At 35.7% G+C, this 21,728-nt stretch overlaps 1 protein-coding gene across 6 annotated transcripts in view; it reads right to left on the reverse strand.

Moving 5' to 3' along the window:
- STAT4 (signal transducer and activator of transcription 4) overlaps positions 1–21,728 on the reverse strand; it is a 136,558-nt gene that overhangs the window by 24,615 nt on the left and 90,215 nt on the right. For 5 of the 6 annotated variants that reach the window (XM_070769421.1, XM_070769392.1, XM_070769404.1 and 2 more), the window contains 11 exons: positions 19,797–19,895; positions 17,173–17,265; positions 16,178–16,256; positions 13,330–13,415; positions 11,461–11,612; positions 9,518–9,676; positions 8,626–8,718; positions 5,043–5,102; positions 4,722–4,739; positions 4,539–4,632; positions 1,880–1,924 (listed from right to left, as the gene is read on the reverse strand). In XM_070769421.1, coding sequence (XP_070625522.1) covers positions 1,880–1,924; positions 4,539–4,632; positions 4,722–4,739; positions 5,043–5,102; positions 8,626–8,718; positions 9,518–9,676; positions 11,461–11,612; positions 13,330–13,415; positions 16,178–16,256; positions 17,173–17,265; positions 19,797–19,895 — 978 coding nt within the window. The remainder of the gene's footprint in view (positions 1–1,879; positions 1,925–4,538; positions 4,633–4,721; positions 4,740–5,042; positions 5,103–8,625; positions 8,719–9,517; positions 9,677–11,460; positions 11,613–13,329; positions 13,416–16,177; positions 16,257–17,172; positions 17,266–19,796; positions 19,896–21,728) is intronic. The other variant, XM_070769417.1, reaches the window with a different exon arrangement.

Here is a 21,728-nt window from a genome sequence, read left to right on the forward strand (position 1 = left end):
CTACTTAATTTATTCCCACTTGATTTGTCTTCCTTAAGAAGAGTTTAGAAGCATTGTGCTTAGTCTATTCAGACCTAGGAAATACTATTCAGAGAGGTCACTGCATGAAATGCTGTTTGCAACTTTGGTGAAAATTCCAAGGAGATTTGTGAAATAGACTTTTATTTATAATATGCTAATGTTTTAATTAGGAAGTTTGGAAAACCTTTATGGGTTTCTATAAGGTGGGAAGAATAACCCCTATTTGTTTGGTTTACTAGAATATTCTTAAACTCAAAAGCTTTGTTCCTGTTGTATCTGGGCTGAGAAACCTGTTTGACAGTCTGCTGTAAGCCAAGGTTGTACCTTGGGAAGAAAGCTTAGCTCATCCTTGGTGGAGCAGTGATATCTGGCAAAAGAACTTTAAGACATGGGTAAGATAATGAAGAATTCTTGGAAGGGAAAAATGTAGAGCATGAAAACTGTTGTGATGGATCTTTGTGGTTTTGTGGAGTGGGCTAGATTGACTAATCGAATGCTGGATTTATAAAGTGTATTTTCTTCCAAATAATTTGAAGAAATTTATCATAGAGCTGTAACACTAAAGCCAGGAGATTTAATTCATACCAACCACACCACAATAAGCTTCATTGCTTTCTAACTGCATCATGTAGGTGGTCTTACACATGCAGTTTCTCTGAGCATGGAGCATTGGGCATTATGACTCTGATCTCTTAGAGGAAAAAAAATGCAATATTTCTCTATCAGATCATTTGCCAAGGGTCATATTTTCAGTTACTGTAACTGAAACTGTAAACATGTTTACAGTTTCATTAACTGTAAACATATTTACAGTTACTGGACTCAAGCCCAGGTTTTCTAATTCCAAATACGTAGGGCATAGAGAAATGCCCTAGTATCTGCCAAGTCGCTTCAGTCGTGTCCAACTCTATGCCACCCCATGGACGGCAGCCCACCGAGCTCCCCCGTCCCGGGGATTCTCCAGGCAAGAACACTGGAGTGGGTTGCCATTTCCTTCTCCATGCATGAATGTGAAAAATGAAAGTGAAGTCGCTCATGCCCCACTCTTAGCGACCACATGGACTGCAGCCTACCAGGCTCCTCTGTCCATGGGATTTTCCAGGCAAGAGTACTGGAGTGGGTTGCCATTGCCCTAGTATCTAGGTCAACTAAATAGATGATTCCCAAAGCCACTTCCAATTCAGGATTTGGCAACTCTATTATTTACTGACAAACTCGAACACCTGGGCTGCATCAGTTTGTTCTTTTAATCGATTCATCCACTGAAGTGCCAACCTTAGATATACGAGTAAAATAATTGATACCATAAAGTAATAGAACTGTTTTCCACTTATGATTTTCACATACTGGGTCATGATGTTCAAAGACTTACCTCTTACCTGTGGAAAATGAGTGACGTTATGATATTCTATAATAATGAACTGACTACAGGAATTACAGCAATACAATGCAACCAGTTTAAATCATGTCCTCCAAGAGTAAGTTTATGGAAAACTGTTCACTTCACATTGCGATGTGATGAAAAGCAAGTTATGAAAAATTGTGTGTATATATACGTTTAAAGTAATGTATACATATAAAGTCTAGAATGATGTGAACCAAAACATTAATAGTTGTTTTCTTAGGAGGATGTTATATGCAATTTCTATGCTCTTCTTTTTAAAACAAAATTTCTTATACAGTTGGCAATTATCAAGTTTTACATTTGTAATTAGAGAAACATGAATTTGATTTTATATAAAAATATAAAGGGCAGTTTAAGAGCTTTTGCCTTTTCATATTGTTCATGAGCTTTGTAAAAATAAGACATTATAAGATTATTTCCTAGAAAAATTCCTTCGGAGAAAACATTTCCTACCTCATTTCCTTTGTTTCCAGCACTAGACTTCATTTCCTTTGGCTGCTGTGAAAGAGGAAACAACAATGTTTGGATGGAGAAGCATTATCTGCTAAATACCAAGTTGGTTGTACCTATTATAGCGGTTTTCTCAGTCAGAATTTTGACTTCTAGAACAGTAAGCCAGATGTCTTCTAACACACTGAAACCTAACATAGCTGCCCAGATTCAACAGAAAGTTTCCTGTTTCATCTCATGGGACGCCACTTGAGGAAGTTTCATTGAGATAAGGGAGCAAGCCGGTATAAGACTGTTTTTCAGCCACATTTTGAAAGAGGAAATCATATTGCGATGTTTTAGAATATATTCAGCACTCCTCTGTACCTGGAAGGTATCATCTGAGCTAAGCCATGACGATTCTCAATGCCTATGAAATCACGTCTAACACACAGGCCTGGGGAAACAGACACGGGCCAGTATGCACATGGCGTGGTGAGCTACTAAATGCCATGAGAGAAGACACAAAATGTTCATGACATAGACTACTCAGTGGGAAAATAGGATGGAAAAATAATTAATGTGTACAATCTGATCCACTTAAAAAAAGAATATAAAAGTATATATATATATTATATAGTGAAAGTGTTAGTTGCTCAGTCGTGTCTGATTCTTTGTGACTCCATGGACTGTGGCCTGCCAGGCTCTTCTGTCCTTGGGATTCTCCAGGCAAGAATACTGGAGTGGGTAAGCCATTCCCTTCTCCAGAGGATCTTCCCGACCCAGGGATCAAACCCAGGTCTCCTGCACTGCAGGCAGATTCTTTACTGTCTGAGCCACCAGGGAAGCTCTCTATATATGTATACACACACATATACATATATATATATATGAATGAAAATGTAAAAATAAGGATATCAATAGTGTTATGTCAAGGTGTTGGGATCATATAGGTGGTTTTTAATTTTTAAAATTTTGCTTTGCTGATTTTCCATATTTACTTTGGTATTAAAAAGTGATGAAAGGTATTATATACTACTACTACTACTAAGTCACTTCAGTCGTGTCCAACTCTGTGTGACCCCATAGACGGCAGCCCACCAGGCTCCCCCGTCCCTGGGATTCTCCAGGCAAGAACACTGGAGTGGGTTGCCATTTCCTTCTCCAATGTATGAATGTGAAAAGTGAAAGTGAAGTCGCTCAGTTGTATCCAACTCTTAGAGACCCCATAGACTGCAGCCTACCAGGCTCCTCCGTCCATGGGATTTTCCAGGCAAAAGTACTGGAGTAGGGTGCCATTGCCTTCTCCGAAGGTATTATATAAAAGGTAATGTATGTGAAAATGCTTTGCAACTAGAAAAGCATCATGAAAACTAAAGTTTTGTTATTTTATATTTTATCCTTCCTGGAATACAGACTCGACCACTTTTTGGTATGTTTCTTGTCCTTCCTTTTTCAAATGACTCTTTTGGGAGACAGGTATCTCTAAATTAGGAGCCTTTTATGGCTTCACTTATTAGCAAACATTGGCCATTATTAAAGTTTCTTGAGAATAGGAATTGAACTGAAGCAAAAAGAGTGCTAGTTATAAGAATGTATATGTATGATCACTCATCATTACATTTAATTGATTTAGCAGTCTCATACAGAGGGATTCAAGGATTCACACAAAAACAAAATAAAAATTGAACACCAGTATAAATTTTGTATGCAGCTATCTTTCTGTTAACATAAATTTTATCTTTTAGAAAGTAAACCTTTTGAGGCTGCTTCACTGGTGTCCCAACATTCAGGTGAGGTACCTTCTCAATGCTAATAAGCCAGGTGAGTAACATGTTTTTGGCTAGACAGCAATAGGGTATTTGGGAATCTAAGAACTATGCAAAGAATTAGAAAGGAAGCAGGAAGAGAACTCTAGGTTAAGAGGAAGTGGTAAAAACAAGAACAGGATGAGGCTGGGTCAGAAGCTTTCTAGAAATGCCAAGGCCAACTGTGTGCATCTCACACCTAAAACCATCCTATTTCCCCAAGCCAATCCTCCTAAAATGACAGAGATTTTAGCCAGACCTGCCATTGTATGCTAAGTCACTTCAGTCGTGTCCGACTCTGTGTGATCCCATAGACAGCAGCCCGCCAGTCTTCCCCGTCCCTGGGATTCTCCAGGCAAGAACACTGGAGTGGGTTGCCATTTCCTTCTCCAATGCATGAAAGTGAAAGTGAAGTCGCTCAGTCATGTCCAACCCTCAGCGACCCCATGGACTGCAGCCCACCAGGCTCCTCCGTCCATGGGATTTTCCAGGCAGGAGTACTTGTTATTGGGTATCAGTTGGGGAGATTTTAAAAATGAAGCCAGGAATGCTTATCTACTTTAAGACATATTATCTCTGTCATCATGACCAAAATATTTTGACATATATTTGTTTGACATTTATTTAATTAAGTCATATATTTAGGTACAACATCACCATTGTTAGGAAATCAGACCTTCTGAGTTAAGGTTCAATTTTTTTTTTTACCACTTTTAATTCTTCAAAGATGGCATGTTTTATTTTTCAGTACGATCCTTAATTCACATAAGAAACACTAAAGAACAAAACACATTAAATTATAAGCTCTATTAGTTTAGATGTGTCTGATTTGGAGGGGTGAGGGGGAACTTGGGTCATTTCACTGCTTAACTCACCAAATGTCGAAATTCTACAGAGAGACTCCCGTTGGAAGATTCTTCAATGGACATGGCTTTGACGTGAGTTCCACAAAGTACGAATCTTCGATTGCTAGAGAGGAAATCTTAGCTATTTACAATGGTCTCAGGTAAAAATGTATTTATGGGAATAACAAAAAAATTCTAAAGTAAATGTCTTACCTTAGAGTTGAAGCATTCCTGTAAAACCAAGAAGATTCTTTAAAATGAGTTAAGAGATCTAAAAAAAGACTTTTCTATGCTACTTTAGAGGATGAGGATAGTATATAAAATTTCATTTCATGTCTTTATAGTAAAATTTATAAAGTCAGTCTTCATCAGAGTTCTGTTAAATGTTTGAACTTTAAAGTCAAATATTGAAGTACATTGATATATAATGTTAGAGAAGTAAATTTAAAAGTTAAAAATTATTCTATAAAATAAGGACAATTCTTCTTAAAAAGTCTTACAATTTCATGTTTCAAAATGAAATTAGAAACTTACTTGTCAATTGATGCTTTCACCTTTACCTGATAATTTAGTTCTGGTAATTTTATTAGCAGTCTGGAAAAAATACATAAAGAATTAAAGATAAAAATTTTCATGGCTAAAAGCCTTTTTATATTTAAAGATTTAGATATATTTATGCCAAATATATATAAATCAAGCTCACATTATTTCCAGTCTTATGTTAGTGTGTTTTAAAAATGTCAATTCCTCTTTACTTTGCCGTTTTACTAATATTGACATCACCTGCTTAATAGAACACATATTTGGAAAGTATTTCCATATTGCTTTAGTTGATGTATGTTGGATAATGCATTGGCTAGATCAGAAAAACAGCTATATATTTTGGCTAATGCCTAAATTTGGGTTAGACATATAAATAAAAGAAAAAACTTTTGTAAATCTATTTATGTGGATTCATTTAATTCTCATATTATAAAAAAATTGTAAGCTTAGTAAAACTAAATGTTTTGATAACTGTTTTATGGTAAAATACTGAGAAAGACTAGGACACTGATAGAATATGGAAAATTCCACTTCAAATGCATTTGCAGACTTTAAAGATATTACATGTAAGTGACAGCAAAAATTTTATAACTGAAAAAGACCTAACTTCACACAAATAAATGATTAAAGGTCAAAATAACAATTCCTTGAATTCCTTCAGGTGTCTCCTTAGCTTTCCCCAAATTTTCTAAGCTATACCTTCTGACATAACCTCTCTGCAGGTTCAGTTCAGTTTCAGAGGTATTCATTCTGTCATTCACTCACTCATTCATTTACATATACACTCATCCCAAACATTGTTTATTCACTCAGCTGCATTGAGCTTCTTATATAAGCCCAGTACAGCCCCAGGCAGTGGGAAACTGGCATAATGAAGATTAAGGAAGGAGCAGAGTAGACATGGTGATAAATCAAAGGAAGAAGTCCAGCTAAACAGATGAAATTTAAAGAATGGTGATAAGCAACTGATTGACATTAGAGAAATATAATCGTAGATAACAAACAACCCAAACAAAACAAAAAGAACGTATCAAGGTTTCTTAAAAATCCTGCCAGAATTGGTTTTGGGGTTTGGGATATGATAATATAAAAAAGCCTCTTGATGAAAGTGAAAGTGGAGAGTGAAAAAGTTGGCTTAAAGCTCAACATTCAGAAAATGAAGATCATGGCATCTGGTCCCAAATAGATGGGAAAACAGTGGAAACAGTGTCAGACTTTATTTTTCTGGGCTCCAAAATCACTGCAGATGGTGACTGCAGGCATGAAATTAAAAGACGCTTACTCCTTGGAAGGAAAGTTATGACCAACCTAGATAGCATATTCAAAAGCAGAGACATTACTTTGCCAACAAAGGTCTGTCTAGTCAAGGCTATGGTTTTTCCAGTGGTCATGTATGGATGTGAGAGTTGGACTGTGAAGAAAGTTGAGCGCCGAAGAATTGATGCTTTTGAACTGTGGTGTTGGAGAAGACTCTTGAGGGTACCTTGGACTGCAAGGAGATCCAACCAGTCCATTCTGAAGGAGATCAGCCCTGGGATTTCTTTGGAAGGAATGATGCTAAAGCTGAAACTCCAGTACTTTGGCCACCTCATGCGGAGAGTTGACTCATTGGAAAAGACTCTGATGCTGGGAGGGATTGGGGGCAGGAGGAGAAGGGGATGACAGAGGATGAGATGGCTGGATGGCATCACGGACTCGATGGACGTGAGTCTGAGTGAACTCCAGGAGTTGGTGATGGACAGGGAGGCCTGGCGTGCTGTGATTCATGGGGTTGCAAAGAGTCGGACATGACTGAGCGACTGAACTGACTGAACTGAATATAGCTGCTGGTACTGAGGAAGTCATATGAAGTAAGATGAAATGATTTCCCTTTTTGCCTTCCTCTCTATCCTGTATCAGGATCTGGCTCACTATTAAGTGCTGATGACAAAAGGGAGTCCCATGTCACCTCTTTCCTTTGAAATAGGAGGATGGAATATTTTTGTAGAGTGGGGTTTTAGGAAAAAATCTTAAATACCAAGTAAAGGATCAGCTGTCAAGACAGTGAGGGAATTGGGTACAGAAAAGAAGAATGGGGACTAAACAGTTAGATGGAAGAGGAGGGCAGAATACCCTTGCCAGGGACTAATGGTCTATGCCTCTGGCAGTCAGTTTAAACAACATGCCAGGTGATGCCCATTCAAGGACCTCTTCCACTCAGAGTTCTTCGCTGAGCAATCCCTACTCATCTTCCCTTTTGCCCCAGAGAATATCTTGGACTGAATATATCATATATGGGTGTCTCAAGGGAAAGCAGGATATATGTACCACCCTTCTATCCTATTTCCCTTTAGTGTTACAATTTTCTGGGTTGTATAAAGATGTGGGGATGAGAAAGGAATACATTTGAAAATTAGAAAATTTTAAAAAGGAACCTGGTTTCTGCCTTTTATTTTTGTTTCTTAGTGTTGTGGTGCAAATTCACACAAAGGAAATGATTCAGAATTTCAAGTAGGGTTTCCGAAATGCAAATGAAAGACAAATACCTTCCTTTAAAAAATGAAGTTCCTAGGTGATGGGTGTCAACTAAACTTATTGTAGTCATCATTACGCGGTTTATGCACATCAAGTCTTTATGCTTAAACTTACACAGTGTTGTATGTCAATATGTCTCGATAAAATGAAACTGAACTAAAAATGGAGTTTTAATAGTGATCTGTGACCAAGGATGCTATCATGGGATCTTAACTACCATCTACCATGGCATCACAACCTCTTGTACTGGTCTGGAATTTCAGCTTTCCAGAGATGACCTAGTGATTAGGAATTTAAAGCTTTGGGACTTGGAGATTGAGGCATGATGAAAATCTTTGAAAGTCTGAAGTCAAACTCATTATTTTAAAAAGTCATTAGGAAAACTGTATGTGTTAGTTTGCTCATGAAAATGAAAAGAATCACATACATAGATAAAGCAGCAACAACATAATCATTTCTCTTTAAATCAAGTACATAATAAGGATGTGCTGAAAATCATGGTGTTGAGAGTTTTCATGGAAAATTCAATAAGGTAGCTTCTGGGTGATCACAGGTAAAGAATGTGCCACTATATGCCTGGATAGGATATTCGAACCTTCTACAACCTGTCCCAATCTATCTTCTCAATTCTCTCTCTCCCTGCTCCCCATGCTTATAGAACAGTGACTCCTTATTTTAGAAAGTCCTTATTTCTAACAGTTTCACTCTCACACCCCTGCTCTTCCCTCAAGGTCCTTCCTCACAGTGACCACAAGCATTCTCTAGGCTCTCCAGTCTTCTCTCAAGTCAATCTTCTGAGCAATTAATCCCATGTCATCCGAAATTGTGATTTCATACTTTCATGCTAATGACTCTCATGCCCTCATCTTCATTGTTCCACTCTTTATAAGTAGGGCTCTCACCTTAATATTTCTGTGGGTATTTAATTTACCATAGCTGGGCATGCAGGTGTCACTCAATAAAGAATAGTTGCATGAAAGCCACGTTGAAAGAAATGAGCCTTAATTACACAGTGGCCGTAGCACCATAAATATGAAACAATAGAATACATTCTGCCTACCTTAGCTTTACAGTAAACTGAATGAGAGTCTTAAGTACCATCGGCCTCTGAGGGTGGGTTGGCATGCATGGCTGTCGTTCAACCACAAATGAGCTGGGGTCAAAGGAAATAAAGCATGTCATTTGAAAATACTGAAGACATTGACAGGCTGAAAACCACAGAGTAACAGGATGCTGTCCTCTTATAAGATCCAAATTTTCTACACTTATAAGACATTCAAACTCCCGTTAGGCTCAAATCTTTCCAAGACTTCACATAAATAATTATCAAGAGATGGGAAATGCCTAAAGATTTCCCTAAATAACAACAGTAAATAATTTTTAATTATTATATTTAGGTCAAGAATAAAAGCCCCAGTCTCTTTTTATCATAATAAACATCAAGTAGAAAGTTAATTTCATGCCATTTTTGACCTAGATATCAGGATTTCTGGTACACAGTAATATTTTTTTTCTTAAATGAGCTTATAAACATAAGCATATTCTCCACCCTTCATTTCTTGAATATGTATTGATACTTGAGTAGAAATCCTTGAAATCTTTTTTTCTAAAATATGAAAAATGAACTTTGGGTGGGCAACATGGTGACTCATGAAAAACTGGGTTAGGTGGTGGAAGAAGTGTTGATGAATAAACAGTGATGAGTAAAAAAATGTTTCTGGAACTCTCTGGAGCTTTATTCACTGCACCCTAAAGCTCACTGTTTAACACTTCTCTCCCATTCCTTCACCTGAGCACCAAAACCAAACCAGGGTGTCCTCCCAACTACATAGAACTGAAGCTGCCAGGAGGCATCTAAATGGATAACACTTGACTTACTCTTTTTTTTTAAGCTGAAGTATAGTTGATGTACAATTTGTTTAAGTTGCGGGTGTAGAGCAGTGTTGACTTACTTCTTAAAAAGGTTGTAGATCAAGAAGGTGACTCTTTCTAGCAGATGTGCTCTTTGCAATGGGATAGGATCTCCTTCGTATGTCATTTTCGAAGATTGCTCCTCTAATTTCTCCAACTGCCGTCTGAGTTGGAACAGACTTTCTGCCAACAGTGTAAAGCTATTCAACAGTCAATGAAAAATGCAGATAGTTTTTTTCTTCTAAACTGCACCATTTTAACTATTTAGCAAGTATTACTAAATAATTATTAAATTAATTAGTCATTTAATTCCATTAGCTTAGTGACTTGTTTTTTACGTTTATTTTCCTAACTCAGTTTTTCTCTAAAATGCTTGATAGATGTTACCTGTTTTCAATGATTTAAAATTTTTACCTTCAGTTTTAGACAAGAAATCATTTAGAAAATTTTATGAATGTCTGGATTCAAATTCCTTTGTTTTTAAGGTATTTTTACGTATTTGGTTTCACTGGGTCTTAGTTGTGGTACACAGGGTCTTTAGTTGCAGCATGTGGGAACTAGTTCCCTAACCTGGGATCAAACCCAGGCTCCCTGCATTGGGAGCACAGAGTCTTAGCCACTGGACCACTAGGAAACTCCCCCCAAATTCCTTTTAATTATCTTTTTTAAAAAGTCTATTAAACATATATATTTTTAAAAGATGGTACTCACTAAAGGGCAAAGAGAGCAAATTTAAAACTTTAAAAATACATTTTATGAAGAATCTTATGTGTAAGTATACTGATGGAAAAAATAATGTGACCTCCCCCCATATATATTTATACAAGTCCTAAGTATTAACCAAAAGATTGTCAATGGATCTTTCTGAAGAAAATTATCTGCTTAGAATTTTGGACCTTGGATCTCACTTAAGAAATGGAGGTGGCAGCTTGGGCTGGAAGTCTGGGAAAGAGGGAGATTGAAAGGCACACAGAAGGGGCCTCCAACTAAGAGGAGGCAGAAGTCTCATCACACTGACTAAGTCCATGTGCCCTGACAGCAGCTCTTTCTAGGTAAACTTTATTCCCCACAACATGGTAGAAAGAACTGTCAACCTCTTACTGAATTTGGTATAAGCACCATTTCTGCTATGCTCTCTATAGCATAGAGGACCCTTTGTTGTTTATCTTGTTTTCACAACAACAGTGAAGTTAGCGAATCAAAATATTTCCCCAAGGAAATCAACAAATTTTAAACAGAGCCCAGTTACTTTTCTTGAGAAGTAGTCCTGGAAGTGCAGAGCTTTTAGTGCAAGTGTGCCCACTTATATGTGTTTTTATCGCATTGGATTGTACCCCTGGAAAGCAATTTTCGGTTCAATCAAAAATTTTCCTTCTTTTGCATTATATTTTCTAATTGTTCCTCCACTCAGAGAATTTTCTTTTGCACTGATGAAGGGGAAAACCCTATAAACCTTTGTTTAGTACAAAGGATATCTGTACATGATTGTGTGCATGTGTTCACAGGCAGGGGATGTCATGTTGTATTAGCCACTTGAGATTTGTCATTTAACTACAAAAACAAATCACTAACACTTAGTTTTATGTGGCCATCTTAAGATACACATTTTAAAAATGAGATACAGTGTTTGAAGCCAGTGTTTCTTATGCTCTTCAAGAAAGTGTATTTATTGATGATTTGAAAAAAATTCATTTGAGTCTTTTAAGACTGCATATTGACATATTATATATGTGAAAATGAGCAATTCTTATGCAGTCTATAAATTTCTATAGATGCTTTATTTTTCTCCCCCAAGGAATGGGAACTCAGAACACTTAGACAATTACATCTATTTGTATTCAAGAGTTCCAGCTGCTCATAAGCCATCAACAAGCTGAATGAACTGACGCTGAGGTCTAAGCCTGCATTCTCCAGCTCAGCGACACTGAAGCTGTGTGTGTACTTCCTGTGGTTTTCACTAGAAACTAAAGTCAGCGAGTTTTACCAGTTTTGAAGCTGGTCGAGCCCACTGTGGAGTGGACCTCCAATGCAGGCGATTTGCTGTCGCCTCTTCCAGTCTTGCAGCTCCTCCACCAGCATGCTGTTCATTAACAAGTCCGTCTCATTCACTATTTGTGTCATCTTACTCAGGGCTTCCTAAAAACAAAAGTGACTACTGAGAAGATTCTTATGACGTGCAACCAAAGTCACTCACAATTCAATCTAGAATACAGCCTGCCTAACCTGGGAGATAAAACTCTGGGTAAAAATTTTGACCAAACATTTTACCAAATACTACCTTCTATTTGCCATAGGACTGCCTTTTCAAATAATTAAATTATTGCAATTCAATAACATCATGAAGAAAAAAGCATGATCACAGTTAGCATTCTTATAATATCTCACAATAGTCTCATATCATTAATATAAATATGTTGATTTTGTAACTCCTGTGACAATATTGAATACTGTAGTCATAAAAGCTATTTATCTGCTTCTTAAAAAGCCATTTATAAACTGAATTTACATTCTTATAAATATCTTAATGCATTAATTCTTAAATGTACTGACTAAAATTTGAGCCTCTCTGTGTTAGTTTTTGGGCTTCTCAGAGCCCTAGTAAAGAATCTGCCTGCCAACGCAGGAGACTTAACAGATGCAGGTTTGATCCCTGAGTTGGGAAGATCGCTGGAGGAGGGCACGGCAACCCACTCCAGTAGTCTTGCCTGGAGAACCCCATGGACAGAGGAGCCTAGCCCAGCTACAGTTCATAGGGTCACAAAGAGTCAGACATGATTCAAGCATTATACCACACACACGTTAGTTTTTATTACCACTTTATCTGGGTTTGGGGAAGCATAGTGGGAAAGGATAATTTTCAAAGGCTTAAGGATTAGAAGATGTGAATTTCTACCCTGGCTTGGCCACAGGCTATGTAAATTTGAACAAGTCATTTTACTTTGCTTTCTCATCTATACAGCCAGGTGAATGGACTGAATTATTTCTGAGGTTCCCCTTCTCCTTAAAATCTTATTTAAAGTAGAATAAGATAGCATGCATAAAACGTATAGCATAGATTCATTATGTATAAAAGTATTAAGCTTATCCTGGGTTAAATATTTATATATTTAAAATCTGATATATGGTTGTTTAAGTTTATAATTGATTTAGGGTGAAAATAATTTTACATTTATTTGTGCTTACACAAATTCCTGCACAAAAAAAGTGAAGCCGAACTTTTAGAAATAAACTATCAATTTCAGTAACTGGTTAATTTCAGTTGTGTTTCTTTTTAAAGAGAGGTAGAATTGAAATAGAGATATTTCCCCTCTTTTAAAATACTTTATTGAGCCAGAAAAATATTCTTCCTCTCCTTGGGAAGAGATGAGATTGAATATGTTCAGGATTCAATGGACTATCCTGAAATCTACAAAATTATTTAATACGTCCTTTCTCATAATAGAAACTGGGACACATTTCTGCAATAAAATGTTAGTAGTCATCAAGTAATATCTTAATTATACATGTACAGTAGAACCCATCTCAGCATATTAAGTACAGCAACTAAAACAGTCATGTCTGAAATAATGGCAAATAAAAACTAGGTAAAATGTTCTTGAAATTAATGGTAGCTATAGTACAGGCACCACATAAGCAGAATAAATAGACTCTAGAGAGAGTCTGCTTTGTAAACTTAGGTAGAGAAACATGGCAAACAGTATGATACTCTTCCTAGAAACATTGCATAAATGGAACTGATAAAATCATTCAGCATAAATGGAACTGATAAAATCAAAGAGCTTCTTTTCAGTAGGACTAGATATAGAAAAAGGAGAAAAGTAGACAAAAGGCCAAATTAGAGTTCTTCACTAGCCTTTCTTTTGAAGTCCAGGCTGTTCAGCATTTCCTGCAGAGTTAAAACTTCCTGATTCATTAGGGCACTGTTCTTGTCACCCTGATCTGTGAAGGAGAAGAGATCAGATTTAGAGTCCTCTCCAAGGAAAAGGTCTTTGTCCTGAAAGCCAAGCTGGCTGTAACCTGCCATCCTAAGATCCAGGATGTAAGAGCAGAAATGTGGCCATTAATGATGCACTTGGAAGTAAATCCTTGACTGCTCATATTGCCAGGAAGGATTACATCCAAGCATGGCAGAGGTGAACTCTATCTGACAGAATTTGAGAGAACACCATTCTTCACGATATTCCTTTTAAGGGCTGGGAGAGAGGAGATACAAATATTTTTATAATGGATTCTTTATTAGATCATTTCTACATTGATAATGACTTTGGCTGGTAGGCATGTGTAAGAAAGGAAGGGGCCTTTCTTTGTGCCCATGATTAAATCATATTGACCCCTCCTGATGTCTTGACTCAATCTCCTGTAAGGGTTGTACTTTTATACAGTCTCCTGAACTAATAATGACCAAATCCTTTGCTTTCTCTTTTTCTTTGCAAAACAAGCTAGACTCACAGTGAAACCAGAAGAAGTGGGAGTTGGAAATTAAGAAAAATCTCTGGCTGAAAAAACCCCAAATGATTTATCCTCTTAAATGGAAAAAGTACAATAAACATCATATTATTTAATTTGAACTTAAAAACGTATTGGTATATAGTAAGTGACTATACCAACTGTTCATGTATCTAAATGAAGGCCTAACTGTTCACGTATCTAAATGAAGGCCTGTTCATGTATCTAAATGAAGCCCTAACTGTTCATATATCTAAATGAAGGCCTAACTGTTCATGTATCTAAATGAAGGCCTAACTGTTCATGTATCTAAATGAAGGTCTGGAACACTGATAGGGCTTCAGTAATTGTGAAAAAGAGGCTCCTGAACAAATTGTGGCAAATTTCTCTACAAAATAGCACTGGTCTCCAAGAAGTATTTCTGGCTGTATTAATTCACAAATTCACTAACTCCTAGATCCCATGTATAGCAAACTCTTGCTTAGATAGCATTTTATCAACTCAAAACTTAATTAGCTAATACTTTTCATTCTTCACCAGCAAGGATATCACTTGTTTCCCATGTATCTTTCATTTCACTTAAAACATTTCCTTTCACTTATAACCAACAAAATAAATACTTGGTGATTTAAGTGTTAAAATAATCATTTTTATCCTTCATACTTCTTATGAAGTACTGAAAGATATTAAAGTAACTAATTGTAACATAAGTTCAAAAATAATGTTATTGTTATAATGTATTTTATTATATTCTAATTAATAAAATTGGTAGTTCACATATGAAATTTAGAGTGAGGCTGCTTTCAATGAACTGTAATAGTTGATTAAATGTGCAATTGTTCTAAACCTTTTTAAGATCATGGACCCCTTTGATAATCTGATGAAACCTGTGTTGTATGAATTTCTCCAAAGGAAAAAAATTGTACATACAATTATGCATGTATAAAAACTGTACACACAAATAATTGTGCATACAAATTCATGAACATACTTATAATCATAACATAATAATCAACATTTCATGGGAGTCAAGACATCCTGAAGGTGCCAAGAGAACATGTCACATCTTACCTACGCCAGGAAAAACTAATATCCTCTCTTTGAAATATTAGATAGGAAGTTAATAAGCATTTGCTCACAATCATCCATATTACTTCCTTCCAGATAAATTTTAAGCTAGCATTTCAATAGTTAAGGATGATTTTGTAAATCATCTATAAAAAGAATTTATATCTAATGTGTTTTTAAAAATTATTTTTAAACAATTTTAGAATTACAAGAAGTTACAAAAAATAGTATAGAGTTCCCATATAGACTTCACACAGCTTCCTCTAATGTCTTGCATAACCGTAGTACCATGGTGAAAGCCAGTAGATTAACACTGGTACAATCCTATTAACTAATCTAGACCTGATTAAAATTTCTCTAATTGTTCCACTAATTGCAGTGCATTTTAAGTGACCAATCTATTATTACTTGTAAATCTTAGATCTTTGTAAATATTCTCATTCTTTCCTTACATTTCTTTAAAAACACCTAATTGTAAACAACCTCAATATTTAACCACAAAGAAACAGTGAAATAAATTGCACTGTCCTTACATTTTGATATTTATATAATTATTGAAATTATGTGTATGAAGATTTTTTTAATATGAGGAAATATGTAAAATAAAAGTTTAGCTTAAAATACTATTCAAAAACTATGTGCAAGCTGATTTCATTTTTTGTAAATAAATCTCTGTGGATATATTTTGAACATGTAGAAAAAGCCTGGAAGAAAATATACTAACATTTAGATGGTGTTATATCTAGATAGCAGAATTTTGTGTGATTTTTAAATTTGTAACTTTTTTTATACTTTCCCCATTTCCTATAGTGAATAACATTTCTACTTTTAATTTTAAAAAATTATAGTAAAAAACTCACCTAGAGATAATATTAGTAATTTCCTGATCATAATAGACAATTATTATTCCTTTTCTTAATTGTGATATGATATTTTGATTCTACAGGAAAATGTTCTTAGCTTTTGGAGAACCATTCTGAAATAGGAGTTATTTCTCGTGAGCTTTATAATTTGAATGGTTGGTAAAAAATATATATTTATATGAAGAGAAAAGAAGGAAGTAAACTAAATTCTCTTCTCCTGCATCCTCTCTTCAAAAAAAAAGGAACTAATTTATCAATTCTTTCAGGAAAGAAGAAACCCTAGTCATATCCCTTTGTGGAATTGTAGACAAAACAAAAACTTACCCATTGTCTGAATTGTTTTATACCTGTAATCAAATTCATCTTGTAGATCTTCTAAATATTTGGTGTCTTGTTCTGTCATCTTTTTACAAAAGAAAACATACTCTGTTGTTGCAATTAATCATGCCAATGAAACAATACCATCCATCATCAGTATTTCAAAATACACTGTTTAGTGCTTCCAATCTCCAGTAATATCCCAGACTAATCATATAATATAGAACCACAATTTCTAAAGAGCTAATTCCCATGAAAACTGAATGGCTCTGGAAGAACCAGACTGAAGTTGCTCTTCCATTTTCTCTTCCTGAGTGTTTGCAAATTTCAGCATCTTGTCTCTCATTTCTCAGTAAATTCCAAATGATGCTACTAACATCTTTTTTATAATATGGATACTTTATCCACTTAGCTCCATATAGCTCTGTATTAATGTACTGACTATCTTTTTGCTTAAAGTTTCCTTTATCAAAGGATATATATGACAATACAGTTTAAATTTTTTTCCTCTGAACCTCTTAGAAAATACTTATGCCTCCTCTGTGTCTCCTGTTCATTTCTGTCTTTGAGATTTTTGCTTTAACTCTTCTCCAGATCTAGTGATGTTTTCTTCTCAGACATAAAGATGTCAGAATCTAAGCTAAAGGCTTTTTATATAGTATTAAATCTCATGTAGTCCTCCCAACCAGCTTGTTAGAGTGGTTATCCTTACTTCTACAGATGAAGAAGCAGAGGCTTGGAGATGTAAAGTAACTTACTTGCCTGAAGCCACATGGCTTCTCATTGATGGAGACAGTGTGACTCCAATTTTCAGTAAATTGAAGTTCAAAGCTTTCCCCAAAGAAATCTTTTCTAATATGAACATAGCGTGTGAGAGATATTTATCTTATAACCAAGTACCCCATGACTACTGTACACAGTAACTTTGGGCACACAAGAGAAAGGTGCATAGAACGGGGACCACTGCTCATCTTTTCTACTATCTATAAGAGATCACTCACCTGCACGCTATTTTTAATGGCAGCCACTTTGTGCTCCACATTCCTCTGTCTTTCTGAAACTGAAGAACTTTGTAAGGATTTCTCCAGAGGTCCCTGGAAAAACGTTTGGAAATTTCAACATATTAAAAAAATTGTTTTGATATGGACCATTTTTTAAGTCTTTATTGAATTTGTTACAATATTGCTTCTTTTTTTTTTAATGTTTTGGTTTATAGGTTGCAAGGCATATGGGATCTTAGCTCCCTGACCAGGGATCCAACCTGTACCCTCCTGCATTGGAAGGCAAAGACTTAACCACTGTACTGCCAGTGAAATCCCTGAAACTTCAACATATTGATGAAACAGGCTTATGATGAATGTAATATATGTAATATACTTTGAACTGAGGTCTGGATCAGTATGATATGAAATATTCTACAGCTATTAAAAACCATGCTGTAGAAAAATATTTAATGGCATACATGTATGTGTGCTCAGTTGCTTCAGTCTTGTCTGACTCTTTTCGACCCTTATGGACTGCAGCCCACCAGGTTCCTTTGTCCATGGGATTTCCCAGGCAAGAATACTGGAGTGGGTTGCCATTTCCTCCTCCAGAGGATCTTCCCAACCCAGGGATCAAATCCATTTCTCTTGCATCTCTTGCAGTGGCAGGTAGGTTCTTTACCACTAGAGCCACCTGGGGAGCCCTTAAGGACATACGAGTAGTGTTACAGTATTAAGAAATAGAGCAAATTATAAGACACTATATGTTTGTGATCTTTGTTGCTTGTGTATGTATGTGTTTACTTATAAATATCTAGATATATGTATAGACATGTAAACTCAAGCACATGTGACTGGAAGAACACATACACCAAAATATTATCATTTGTTATCTTTGAACAGTGAAATTACAGATGATTTTACGGTTAAAATTTTTTTCCTGTTTTTCTACATCAGACCCATGTGACTTTTGAAATTCTATAAGATATGAAACTACATTAAGTTGTACTTGAATTCAGAATTAGAGATGTTGAATCTGCCAGGATGAAATTTATTTTTATTTTGGAACAAAGAGAGTTTACTAAAGAATATGTAAAAATTTTAGCCTGGTTAAGTATTAATGGAAAGACTAACCAGCTACTCCAAGCCATGTTTCTTGGCCACTCTAATAACCTATCTGAGTTTGTTCTTTAGCTATAGCATTTACATAGATGTCTAGAGTTGAGAGAATGTCCATAAATCCTTCACCTTATACTTGGATAGGGAGGTATGGTTAGAAAGGGTGATGACTAAATAGAAAATGAGTCCCAGAACCTCAAGTGGAACCCAGGTCCTTAACTTTCAATCAAATGTTCTTTCAACTGTATCACATTCTTCAGATGATTTGTAAAATTGCCTCTTTCTCATTTTGGCTCCCATTATTTCTGTGTGTGTGTGTGTGTGTGTGTGTGTGTGTGTGTGTGTGTGTGTGTGTGTGTGTATCTCCATATATTGTTTATTGCTTTGAAGTTTACAAACCAGTGCTTCTTTTGTGGTAGTGTGTAGTACTAGAAGATTGTTTGAGAAATGATTTTGATAAGCATCTATTCAAATAAATGTTTCTAACTTGGCTGATACCTGATATGTGAAGAGAACAACAAAAACAATACACACTCACACATATATATATAATGACTAGAGATAAGAGGGCTACAAAAAAGGACAACTGAGAATATATGAAAATATCATATATTAGTAATAGAATCTTAATTTTCATCCAAATTTTCACTGAATCAAACTATGTTTACTTTAGAAACTTACTAACTTTAGATTTTAAAATTAAAGATGATATCATTCTTATTCACATCTAAAAAATAAGAGTAAGTTGTTAAAACTTCATACTTCTCTAGAAACAGCCATTAACTGACAGAAAGCAAATTTGAGAATTTTTAATAGTTGAAAAAAAGATACTTTGGATCTTCAAAAATAAATACAGTAATGTGAATCACTAAATTACTCAGCAAGACATTTAGAAAGTTGATTATCTACATGCTCTTTCCTTTTTAAATGGAGTATTTCCAAGGCCTTCGTTAACTCCTCTACTTATCTTTGATGGGGACTCTGAATTCTTTCAGCATAGTGGGATAAAATGTACTCTAAAATATGGCAGGGCAGAGCACACTGAAACAGACAAGAAGTATTTATGGAGTTTCTGTAAGAAAATTCCTGCTTATGGACTAGTTTGGACCTGTGGTGTAGGAAACGGAAATACTGAAGGGTTTCGAGCAAGATTGTCCCTGAGGATAAACATGCTGAAAGAAATAGAGCCTAAATGGTACTTAGGAATTTAGCCAGGAAGTGGTTACTCTGTTCTTCAGCTGATATTATAAGACCACAGATCAGAGTGTGAGCAGTGGAAACAGAAAAGAACGTATAGATAAGATTTCAGAAACAAACTCTGGAAAGACTTGGTAGTTATCTCAGTAAGAAGGCAGAGAAAAGCAACTATTCAAAGAGGATCCCAAGACCTTGATTCCAATTGGCTGAACAGATAATGGCACCATTAATGTAGACAGAAGAAGATGGTTGGAAAGAAGATTAGAATTTCTGTTTTAGAAAAATTGAGTTCTGGGTGAAAAGATCGCAACTGGAGAAAGTATTACCTGAACAGGCATGTTGGCGGCAGCCAATATTCTCCTCTCTTCCCTTAAACAATTTGAAATAACCACAGCTACATGCATTGGGTTTCCATGAAATTTTCCCTGAAAAAAATTGAACAAAAACAACATAAAATCTTAAATATATACATCACTATTTGAAGATTAAAATAACCTCCCAATAAATATGTGAAATTGTTTGGGATTTGTTTCAACTATCTATTCTATTATAAAGCCAAAGAAACTTATATTGTGAGTGTAGACATCTATGTAACATATTGTTCCCTCTCCAGAAGTTATTCTTAATGATTAAAAATACTTCTTGAGCACCTTTGTAGGAAAGGCTCTGAACACACATTCAGAAGGATTGGTTTACTTTGGGCTTAGGATAAGTTCTACAAGAGTTACTTCTTTGTAAATTATTATTAGGAACCATGGTGGTCCCAGCTGTTCATTTGTTAACTCTGTTCTTCGTGACTTGTTTAACGCATTGTTTTTGGTCTCTGTTTGGTGGTCTTTGTATCAACTAGCTCATAATTATGTCAGTATGCTAGAGCAACCCCCCAGGTAGCTCAGATGGTGAAGTGTCTGCCTGCAATGCAGGAGATCTGGGTTCGGTCCCTGGGTCGGGAAGATCCCTTGGAGAAGGAAATGGCAACCCACTCCAGTACTTTTGCCTGGAAAATTCCATGGATGGAGGAGCCTGGTAAGCTACAGTCCATGGGGTTTCAAAGAGTCGGACACTACTGAGTGACTTCATTTTCACTTTCATTTTTATGACATCTAAGCATATACATGTTTTATTACCAATGCTAATGTAAACTGGCAGCCCATGGGCCTAATTCAGCCATAAGGTATGTTGTGTAAGTTGAAATATTGTAGTTCCTTCAGGGGAGCTTGTACTACCCCAAATTGCCATAATATCCATCACTGAGTGTGACCCAGGCACTCACTTCCTTTATGTGCTAGGCTCCCATAGGTGTCTGTGTTTTCTTGGTTTACAGGACTAATTTGAACAGCATCATTTTAGTGAATAGTGTTAAACTTTGTTACTAGACCTCTCCATGGCAGGATAAACAGGAAGCACAATAAATGTAAATAAATGCATTTATTTTTTTATTTAGTTTCCTTCTCCCTCCTCTCTGGAGGCGCTAATTATCCACAAAATGGCCAAAAGATCAACAGTAGAGAAGATAAAATAACAAACCACAAAGTGGAAAATTAATAATCAAAAGTAGATTATACAGACTAGTAAATCAAAGGGTATTTCTGGGAAAGAAATGAGGTTATTGTTTGTAAACATTTTTATGGCCTTGACCATTGCTACAATTTTATTAGATGATGCTTTCTAATTAGCATTTCTATTGGTAAAGTTAGGGTAAACACCAAGTATCTGGTTTCATATTCTATTGCTTTCAAAACATTTTCCCCCTTTAAAATCAGAAAACTCCAAAAGAAAAAAACAAAAATGAATTGACAAAAACTCTTAAGGTAAAGAAGTTAAAATTATCCTGTTCATTAAGCTGGGATACCAAAAATTCTGATTTCTGCATGATAACAATTTCTGATTCTCCTTAGTTTGAATTTATTCCTATTAAAATTTTCCCATCAATTGATTTTTCCCCATACATCTTCTATTGAACTCTCCAAGAAAAGCTTTGTTTTCTCATTTTGCCCTTATTTTTAAAATATTCCACTGAAAACAATAAAGGATTTCTCCCAGGACTAGTTTGGAGGCTCTGTCACTTACGTTAAGTTGAAAGATTTTTCTGTGCAAGATCAGGAGTTCCTCTAAGATCCTAAGAATCACCACTATTTGTTTTTCTCAGTGTTTTAGAAGTTCTTCATTGTTGATCATTCAGATACTATTTTTAAACATTTCTCAGCTTCTTTGTCTACATTTCTTCCTTTTTCTTTCCTACTTGAACTTCTTTTATC

Source organism: Bos indicus, chromosome 2 (assembly GCF_029378745.1).
Source record: "Bos indicus isolate NIAB-ARS_2022 breed Sahiwal x Tharparkar chromosome 2, NIAB-ARS_B.indTharparkar_mat_pri_1.0, whole genome shotgun sequence".
Classification (NCBI taxonomy): domain Eukaryota; kingdom Metazoa; phylum Chordata; class Mammalia; order Artiodactyla; family Bovidae; genus Bos; species Bos indicus.